Source organism: Hordeum vulgare, chromosome 2H (assembly GCF_904849725.1).
Source record: "Hordeum vulgare subsp. vulgare chromosome 2H, MorexV3_pseudomolecules_assembly, whole genome shotgun sequence".
Lineage (NCBI taxonomy): Eukaryota > Viridiplantae > Streptophyta > Magnoliopsida > Poales > Poaceae > Hordeum > Hordeum vulgare.
Genome location: NC_058519.1, coordinates 653487262 through 653497996, shown reverse-complemented (window position 1 = coordinate 653497996; position 10735 = coordinate 653487262). Strand labels below are relative to the sequence as shown.

Below are 10735 nucleotides of genomic sequence, written 5' to 3'. Positions count from 1 at the left end.
ATGGGTCGAAGTCGGATCCGGTGAAGGTCATGTGAGAGACGCCCGAAGATCGTCGGAGGTGAGCTTGAATGGCGGATGGGAATGAAGGGGAATGGAAGGGGACGACTCCCATTCGACGGTTCCAAACGGGTCGAAGTCGGATCTGCTGAAGGTCATGTCAGAGACGTCCGAAGATCATCGGAGGTGAGCTTGAATGGCGTATGGGAATGAAGGGGAATGGAATGATGCGGCTAAGATTTAGTCCGGTTAATGTACGAGGACAAATATATGCGAAGACGATGCTGACCAATGTGCGCCACGCCTCCGGGCGTTCTAATATCCGCTCCATTTTGGAATTGAAAGTTCTAATATCCGCTCCATATTGGAATTGAAAATTGAAATACCGCGTTGAAAATGGGTGCCGATCAGCCTAGACATTATCCTCTTCATATTTGAATTGAAAATGAAATACGGCATGCTGGTCAGCCGAGACGTTTGATATAGATTTGGACGGTGTTTGAGGAAGGTTTGGTTGTAGATGCTCTTGGCACGCAAGATGTGCATAAAGTTGCATCCAAGTGGGCGAGGAAAAATCAACTCTGGAGACCGCAAAATTGGGCACAAATCTCCATCAATCAACCGCAATTCTTATTGCGTAAAGAATAGTAGTGGTGGTACAATCACTCTTGCACACATCATCTGTCTAATCTAATCAGGAGGAAAAAGAATAGAAGAAACATTAAAAAAAATTCGCTAGCTTCGATCCCCGTCTCTCTTTCTCCGGCGATCCGGTTACGGTGGATCCTCCTACCAGAGCCGCAGCTCGGTGCACAGCTCGTCCGACGGCGGAGGGAGGTTGAGGTCGAACACGAATGGCGCGCGAGGACGTACGGCCGCGGCCGAGGCGGCCTCGTCGCCGCCGTCGTCCACGACGGAGGCCGAGGAGGCGCAGTCGCTCTGGCACCCCGCGTCGCCGCCCGGCCGCTTCGCCAGCGGCGCCGGAGCGCGCGGCACGACCGGACAGGCGTTTGCGGCCCGGGGCCCGCTGAAGGACTCGACGGTGGAGCTGGCGCTGCAGGCGGGGCCGGGGGAAGCCGGTCGAGACGGGAGCGCGGGGAAGGAGACGAGGTCCTGGGGGAAGTTGGTGGTGGCGAGCGGGCCGCGGAGGGCGCGCGCGGCGACGTCGTACGCCCGCGCGGCGGCCTCGGCGGAGTCGTAGGTGCCGAGCCAGACCCGCGCCCGCTTGGCCGGGTCCCGGATCTCCGCCGCGAACCTGCCCCACGGCCGCTTCCGCACCCCCCTGTACCTCGGCGCCACGCCCAGTCCCACCCCCACGGCCGCCGCCGCCGCCGCGTCGCACACGGTGCTGTTCCTCATAGTAGAACTCCGGCCCGGCTGTCGCCTCACTCTCCTTCCGCTCCTCGAGCAAAAACGTTTCTTGACCTCGCACGGTACCACCAGAGCGTCTGGTTCTGGTCAGGCCGCCGTCGCCGTCGTCGTCGAGCTTCAAACAACCTTGATGCTTCTTGGGGTATGGGAAGAGGGAGCCGTCGTGTTGGAGCTGGGAGGCGGCGGCGGGTAGAAGGCGGCGCGGTGGGGTGGGGTGGGCTATGGTGTGAAGGGGAGGGGGAGGGGGGGTAGAAGAAGGGGGGGAGGAGGCGCGTGCGTGCGCGTGGGCGTGGTGGGGTGGGAGGCGACGCGGGAGCGGGATAGCTCAGCGTTGGTGGGCGGCCGCTTCTTCCCACCTTCCGCACCACCCTTGGCCTCACTCCACCGGTCTTGGCCGAGTTTACTTTGTTCTCCCGCGTCGGCAGCAGCGGGAGCGGCAGGGATAACACGTTTCGGTTGTGCCGGCGCTGTGAGCACTACGCGTAGCTCGGCGACGTGGAGCGCGCTCCGGCCGCACTAGACTGGGACTGGATTCGGTGGCGTGGCGTTCAAATCCGAACCGCGCGGCGGTGCAACGTGAGAAGTACGTGACGCCGTATCCGATCCTCCGTGCGCCGTGCTTCGGCTGGCACGCCGACCTCGCTGTCACGGGCGATGCCTGACGGAATTGAATATACCGGCGGTGCCAATTACTACTACAGTCTACGGACCGTCTGATGAGATTCATTATTATTAAGGCGGCAGTAGTAGAAGGAATAATGCTACATCTACAAAGAATTACTTAATGTTGTAAGATTGTGATTGATAATTGAAGAAGTAGGCCTCACCCTACTGAAAATCAGAGTTGGGAAGAAGAATTAATTTAAAAGATTAAGTAAACATTTGTAAAACTTTATAGATTTAGCATTATTGATAATAAAAGTATTAAAAAATTACGAGTCCTAGCCGTGTGCGTTGGGTTGGGCTGCCTCGGCTCATCATTTACTATGGAGAATTATGCGGGTGGGGTTGTGGCCTGGAGAGCCTGTTCCACTGTGGCGGCCGGGCACGAAGGATTCAAATCAAACGGTACTCCCGCTAGGATATGCGATGCACGTACCGCTTTGCATGATTCCGGGCAAAGAGAGGGCATCGCTTTCCATCATGAATCAGCCGTCTGGGTACATATTTCGAGTTTCAATACTCACGATGTCTACTATTCAGTCGGACTAAATAATTTGGGCTTTGTTCATCAAACTTGGGAAGGCCTTGAATTATGTTTGGTTTTATGCTGAAATCGCCACCGTCAAGTTTAAATATAGGAAAAATCTAACTAACAACGTCGCATCTCGGTATTACCGTGCGGCGGCTGCGCAAGCATGCAATATGTTCTCTTCATAATACATGCATGCATGCATGCAATGATTCATCTTTAAATGACCGAAATTCAAAAAAAAATTATCTCTTAAACCGTTAATTCGATCGATGATCCGTTTTTGCTGTTCACTTTGTTTTGACGAAATCTTCAAAATTAGATCCCATGTCGATATGTTTTGATAACTTTTTTTTACTCGTAATTACCACATTTGTTACACTTATTTGTCATATTACTAAGTACTTACTTGTCTGATAAAAAATAATTTAATCGCCATATTTTTTTGAAAATTGCATATAAATATGACATCTCGATATAATCATACTAACAAACACAAACAATTTTTTATAGGCAATTACGCGCGAAAATATGTCAACTAAACATATTTAAAACCGATGACCATAAGAAATCTTTTCTGGTCATCGTTTGTAATATGTCAACTCCGCATCGTTAAACTAACAAGCGCACAAAATAGTTTTCTCGCAAAGTTGTATGTAAATACCACAAGTTAGCATATTTAAATTGACAAACATAACCTAATACATGCTTTTTTATATCATGCATAATAGAAACGGCTACAAGGCTTTATACGAAACAATATTAAAAAGTGGCAATCAAGTTATTTTTCTCACACAAGTAAGTGGTTAATAATATGGCAAGTCGGGTCAAAAAATGTGGCAAGTATGAACCGAAAATAATAATTGTCAGAACATGTCGATATGGGATCTAGTTTCAAAGAACTCGTCACGAGAAAGTCAATAGTAAAAACAGATCATCGATTGACTTAACGGTTTTATAGATAAAACTTTTTGAATTTCAAACGTCAAAGAGAATTGTTCGGTTGTATGCTTTTTTCTTGCGCTGCCAGCCTGTCATTGCATGTTGCTCTTTTTGCTACTTCTTGCAATGAATACGTGCACATAATTTATCTACGTCATTCATGCATGCGGCTATTTTTCATGGCAATTAGGCAATTAGCAGATGTGATACATCCGCCGCACCGGGAGACATAGGTGCGGCGCCGCTGTGTAGTCATGTCCTTAAATACATACTCCCTTCATTGCTAAATATAAGTCTTTTTGGATATTTTATTACGGACTACATACAAAGCAAATTAAATGAATCTATATTATACAATATATCAATGTACATCCATATGTATTCCGTAGTGTAACCTTTAAAAAGACTTATATTTACAAACCAAAGAAGTATTTCTGGAGATTCACAACTAATTTTGATACTGCATAACATAATGCTTTACACATATCCGGTGTTGTAGTCGTGGTTTTCATGCTTAGGGCATCTTCAACATTGGCCCCAAAACAAACACAGTGTTTTTTAAAATGACGTGAGGAGTTTTTTGAGGTGAGGGGGAGGGGGGCTCCCCACCTGAATATATATATTTCTTAATTTTTGCAATCCATCATTTGACTGATTACAAAGGTGAATTACACAAGCACACGTAGTCGTTATGGGAGATAGGTACGTCCTAAGGAGGCGGCCTATTTTTGTTCCGATTTTTTTCATCCGGTGTGTCCAAAGCATGAGGTCTTGAGTGATTTTCTTAAGGGTTAAGGCATTGTGGTAGGATTGTTGCATGGACGCGATAACACTCCTGGAGTCTCATATCTTCCATAGGACAATGAGAAGCATTGAGTGTCACGTCGCAACATCCACTTGGCGAGGAAGATGGCAGTCCCATAGTCCGTCGATGGTGTCAGTAGGTGAAAAGCCAATTCTTTATCGTATTTGCTATGCGAACCGGCAGTTGATGAAGATGTACGAGTTGGTCTCGCAATCGAACCCGCATCTTGGACAGAGGGAGTTTGGCACGACATGCTTGCGAAGAAGTTTGCTTTTGGAGTTGACTCAACCATGAAATAGAAGCGAGGTAAAGATCTTCACGCGGTTGGGGTCGACGCATGTAGACCATTAGGGCATGGCATCGTCGTCGTCCCCCATGGTCAGTTCATAGGTGGCCTTGGTAGTGAAGAGTAGGCCACCGTTAAGAAAGAGCTCGCCTGGTCCTCATGACACCTGGAAGTTCTGTAAGAGCGGCATCAAAGAGCACAACTCGGTAGTAGCATTATATGTTAGGCGACTTCGTAGGATCGATTCCAAACCGTGATTCAAAACAGCCACAGTGACATCGTAGTTGGACATCAAACCCTGTCATCTAAAACTTTCGTCTTTTTTTTTTCAAACCATGTCGTTTTTTTCAAATGGGTAACTAGTTTCAATTTAAATATTACAAACCAACAAAATTTCATGTTTTAGTTGTCCCCTTTAATCGCCCATATGCTTAACCAATTGTGTCTTGAGCTTCTCATGAGTTGCTCGATGCCAAATTTGTTGATGCATTTGAACAAACTCATCAATCACGACAAAATTCTGATATGTAAGTTGGATAGGATCACATATGTTTTCACATACTATTCAAATAAGTTTTGGAAATTATAAAATATTTGGTTGGATTCAGTCTAAAATTAAGTGATTTTTTTTCACTTATGCTGAAATGAAAAGCAAAATCACTTATTTAGTGAAAAACGATAATTTGGAGTATTCCCGAAATATTTATAAAACGAAAAATTCAAAACAACTCCTTAGCATATAGACATATAGTTACCGTTGAACCTGCAGGAGAGTACTTTTTTCGCGAAAATAACACTTTGATCTATTATGTAAAAAACACACAAAAAAGAAAATTACATAAAAAACCGCATCCGACATGGAGCATGGTCAGCATTCGACATTTGCACTAGAGGCAAATGCGCGTTTCGTCGCACCGTTCTTTATTGGTAAGAGGTATTTTTTTCCTTTAACAGGATATCGTAGGTTATTGTGGCCGGTTGTTTCATTTTGGTTTTGTCTATGCTTGCTTGGATTTTAATTATGTCCTTATGGGATTTTTTTTTTCATTTGTATTGTTGGATTTTTGCTATTAGACCTTTGGTCCAAATCCAATCTAAAATCTAAAACTCTCATGATCCGTATGAGTTGGCTGTGTGTGTGGCGTGAGTGGGATTAAAAGTTTAGTCTCATATCGCTAGTTGGAAGTATAGGTGGCCATATCTCGGGCTGGGCCGGGCCTAAAAAAGGTGGTACAAAACTCAGGCCCGAGCCCGGCCCGGCCACACCGTCGGGCATAATTTTTGGGCGCGGGCCCGAGCCCGAAGAAACCCGGCCCGACCCCAGATAGGCGTAAAATCAGGTTTTCATGGGCCAAGGCCCGACCCGACCGCCATGCTTGATTATTAGGCCCGAGCCCGGTCCGTGGGCAAGGTCGGGCCGGGCCGACCGGACCGGGCTACCCATGGCTAGATATAGTTGGAAGAGAGCTACACCTCTTTATAAGTAGAGCTCTACTGCCGCTTGTAAGAGAGTGAGAAAAGAAGAGAACCTTGCACACTCCTCCTCCTCGCTCGCCTCACCACGGGTTGAGGGATAAAGCCGAGCTGAACTCATACCTACGCGCTGTCGCTTAGGAACAAAGAGTCCACAAGAGACACGTCAAAACATATGGTTTCACACCGTTCCAGATCATTGCGCCGCCATCCGAGTCTTCTTCCTTCCCTCCTTCCGGCGTGCACCGCGAGTATATCTGGCCAAAACTCAAGACCGATCGTCGGGTCAAGTTTTTGGGCCCAAGCCTGAAAAAGTCCGGCCCAGCCTGACAAGCCCGACCCGACGTAGGCGTAAAATCGGGTTTTCCTAGGCCCGAGCCCGACCCGCCCCGACCTTCACGCTTGATGCTTAGGCGCGGGCCGACCCACGGGCAAAACCAGGCCCCGGCCCGACCCAGGAATTTTGAGCTAGGTCCGGTCGGGTCAGCCGGGTCGGGTTTCTCATTGCCATAACCGCAAGAAGGGACAACGGGCCTCTAGAACCACGCCTCTCGTGATCGTGTGCTTGAGATCGTCCTAAAATTCTTGTTTCTAGTCTGTGATATAGACTTCATCTATTTGTCTACTATGCTAGTCCGCATGATTAGTTCAATCTTTGTGTCTACAATCATGATTATTTAATGCTTGTTTGGATCAAATCTCATAGTAATTTCCCATATATTCAACAATCCAAAAACTTGATTATAGGCAATTTACTCCAAGTGGTTTTGCTGCGCATCTGAAGACGCCCACCTTCAAGGGGGTGCAATATAAGAGGTGGAGCACGAGAGAAGTCAAATTGTTACAAACCATGTATTGCTATGACGTCACCAAGGCCAAGCGTGAGGGCGATCTTAATTCTGCACAGCGGTATGCTTTCGAGAAGATCAATAGCCTCTTCAAGGGCGCCCTTCTAAGTGTTCTTCACGATTCCAGTGTGGATTCGTATATGTAGTTTGACAATGGCAAGGATATATGGGCTGCGCTCGAGGCCAAGTTTGGGGCCTTGGACGCTGGCAGCGAGTTGTACGTCATGGAACAATTCTATGACTACAAGATGACTGATGAGCGCCCTGTTGTTCAACAAGCTTATGAGATACAGTCTCTCGCGAAGGAGATCGAGTACTTCAAGTGTGTGTTGCCAGACAAGTTTTTGGCCGGAGGCATCATTGCCAAGCTTCCAACTTCGTGAAACAATATTGTTACTTGTCTAAAACACAAGAGATAAGAGTTTTCCGTCTCGGGTCTGATTGGATCTCTTGATGTTGAAGAGAAGGCGTGAGCAAAATACACGCGTGCTTGAGATGTTGAGGGAGCTTCTAGTGCCCACATGGTACAGAAGAAGAACTTCCATCTCAACAAGCCCCAAAACAACAAGAATAAATCTCAGGGCAAAGGCAAGTTTGTTGCTAAGAACAAGCCGTCAAAATCTACCAACTTGAAGAAGAATTCTCATAAGAAAGGGAAGGGACCATGCCATGTCTGTGGTGATCCTAATCACTGGGATTCGAGATGTCCTAACCGCTATTAGGAGCGCGAACTTGAGAAGAGCGGCAAGTCCGCTAACGTTGTCATCGGTGATACTGGTATTAAGGATTCTGGGTACGGTATTTTTCGTACCATCTTTTCACTATGTCATACTCCAGATTGGTTATTTAACACCGGTGCCAATGTACATGTTTGTGCTTATGCCTTCATGTTTTCTTTTTATCAAGTCCCGAGGACTTCTCCATGCTGATGGGTAATGATTCACATGCCATCGTTCGAGGTGTCGGTACGATCGATCTTAAGTTTACTTCGGGGAAGATCGTGCGCCTGAAGAACGTTCTTCATGTGCCTTCCATCAATAAAAATCTTGTCAGCGTTTCCCATTTGTGTCGATACAGTTTTAAGTTGGTTTTCGAGTCCAATGAAGTTGTAATTTCTAAGTATGGACAATTTTTTGGAAAAGGCTATGAGTGCAGAGGCTTGTTCCGCATGTCTTTGTCACGTGATTGCACTAAAGTTATTAATAATGTTTGCCATGATAATGACTCTAATATTTGGCATTTGCGACTTTGTCATATTAACTTTGGTTGCATGACGTGTCTAGAAAATATGAGTTTAGTACCGAAATTCACTATTGTCAAGAGCTCCATGTGCCAAGTGTGTGTGTAAGTTGAGCAAGCTTGCAAGTCTCATAAGACCGCACAACCAAGAGACTTGGCACCACTAGAGCTTATACACTCTGATCTTTGTGAGCTGAATGGTGTGTTAACAAAAGGTGGAAAGAAATAATTCATGACCTTGATTGATGACTCCACTAGATATTGTTATGTGTATCTTCTGAAATCGGAATATGAGGCTTTAAACTTCTTCAAAAACTACAATGCTAAAGGAGAGAACCAACTTGGTCAGAAAATTAAACGGCTTAAGTATGATTGTGGTGGAGAGTATTTTTCGAGTTAATTTGATTCGTTTTGTGCGAAACATGGTATAATCCGTGAGAGGATGCCTCCCTACTCACCTTAGTCAAATGGGGTGGCCGAAAGAAAGAACTGAACTCTAAGTGATTTGGTTAATGTCATGTTAGACACATCGTGTCTCTCCAAGGCATGGTGGGGGAAGGCGCTAATGATTGCATGACATTTTCTAAACCGAGTTTCCACAACGCATAAAACCATTACTCCATCTAAGGATTGGGAAAGGAAAAAGGCTGAAACTCTCTTATCTACGTACTTGGGGTTGTTTGGTGAAAGTCAATATACCAATTCCCAAGAAGTGCAAGCATGGATCAAAAATCGTGGATTGTGTTCTTCTGTGCTATGCTTTTCATAACATTGGCTATATATTTTTGATAATAAAATCTAAGGTACCCGACATGTATGTTGGTAGAATTATGGAGTCGAATGATGCGACTTTCTTTGAGGAGATATTTCGTATGAAGGATATGCCTAACTCATCAAATCAGGAGATACCTACTCTATCTACTCAGGAATTTTGTGTAATCCCTGAACCCACCATTGCGATGGAAAACATTAAGAATCCTGAGGAGGATGACGATGAAACTGCTATAAGGACTAAGAGACGAAGGACTAAAAAGTCTTTTGGTGATGATTTCATTGTGTACCAGATGGATGACACATCGAGGATTCTTCGAGAAGCCTATGAGTCTACTGATGTTGACTACTCGAAGGAAGTTGTCTGTCACGAGATGGACTCCATGTTAGCTAATGGAACTTGGGAAGTCATTGAACGTCCATATGGGTGCAAACCCGTGGGATGTAAGTGGGTATGTTCAAGAAAAAGTTTGACCTGATGGTACAATTAAAAAGTACAAGGCACGAATTGTGGCCGAGGGTTATAACCAGAAAGAAGGTGAAGACTTCTTTAATACTTACTCACTCATGGCTAGACTGACTACTATTCGGGTGCCACTATAATTGGTTGCCTCACATGGTCTTCTCGTTCATCAAATGGACGTGAAGACAACTTTCCTCAATGAAGAGTTGGATGAGGAGATTTACATGGATCAACCCGATGGTTTTGTGGTACCTCGTCGGGAAGGAAAGGTGTGCAAGTTATTGAAGTCCTTATATGGCCTTAGATAAGCTCCTAAGCAGTGGCATGAGAAGTTCGAAAGGACATTAACGGATGTAGGATTTGTGTAAACGAAGCTGACAAGTGTGTGTACTATCGCCATGGTGGGGGCGAAGGAGTTATTCTCTGACTATATGTCGACGACATACTGATCTTTGGAACCAACCTTGATTTAATCAAGGAGGTTAAGGATTTCTTATCTCGCTGTTTTGAGATGAAGGTATCTCGGAGTAGCTGATGTTATTCTAAACATCAAGCTGCTACGAGATGAGAATGGTGGGATTACACTGCTTCAATCTCACTATGTGGATAAGGTCTTGAATCGATTTGGGTATAGCGACTGCAAGCCTTCTCCAACTCCATATTCGACAAATTGCTAGAGATCAATTCAGGTATTCTAAGATTATTGGTTCGCTTATGTATTTGGTGAGTGCCACGAGGCCTTACATCTCGTTTGTTGTGAGCAAACTAATCCGCTTTGTGTCAAACTGGGAGATGATCATTAGCATGCGCTTGAGAGAGTTATGCGCTATTTGAAAGGCACTGCAAGATATGGGATTCACTGCACCGGGGTAGTCGAGGGTACTAGAGGGTTATAGTGACTCAAATTGGATATCTGATGCCGCTGAGATTAATGCCACAAAGTGGTTATGTTTTTACACTTGATGGTGGAGCTGTTTCCTAGACGTCTTGCAAGCACACCATCTTAACGAGGTAAACTATGGAAGTAGAACTCACAACATTAGACATGGACATTATTGAATCAGAGTGGCTTCGTCAGCTCTAGATGAACTTACCTATGGTTGAAAAACCAATACCCGTTATTCTCATGAACTTTGATAATCAAACTATGATTATAAATATTAACGGTTCTAAGGATAATATGAAGTCCTCGAGGCATGTGAAGAGGAGATTGAAATATGTCAGAAAAATGAATAACTTCAAAGTTATTGCGTTGGATAATATGCAAATGTCTACAAACTTGGCAGATCCCTTCACAAAGGATTTATCACGTAATGTGATAGAAAATGTATCGTCGTACATGGGTTTG

The 10735-nt window shown here is 45.3% G+C and overlaps 1 protein-coding gene across 1 annotated transcript; it reads right to left on the bottom strand.

The window, feature by feature from the left end:
- Nucleotides 1–610: 610 nt before the first annotated feature.
- Nucleotides 611–1599, bottom strand: LOC123431249 (ethylene-responsive transcription factor 7-like). The gene has a single exon (XM_045115074.1). The coding sequence runs from the start codon at nt 1354–1356 to the stop codon at nt 787–789; it is 570 nt and encodes a 189-aa protein (XP_044971009.1). The 5' UTR covers nt 1357–1599; the 3' UTR covers nt 611–786.
- Between the last annotated feature and the right edge of the window lie 9136 nt (nt 1600–10735).

Bases quoted from the DNA above. Each gene is read 5' to 3' on its own strand.
- LOC123431249 (XM_045115074.1), bottom strand. From the start codon at position 1,356: ATGAGGAACAGCACCGTGTGCGACGCGGCGGCGGCGGCGGCCGTGGGG.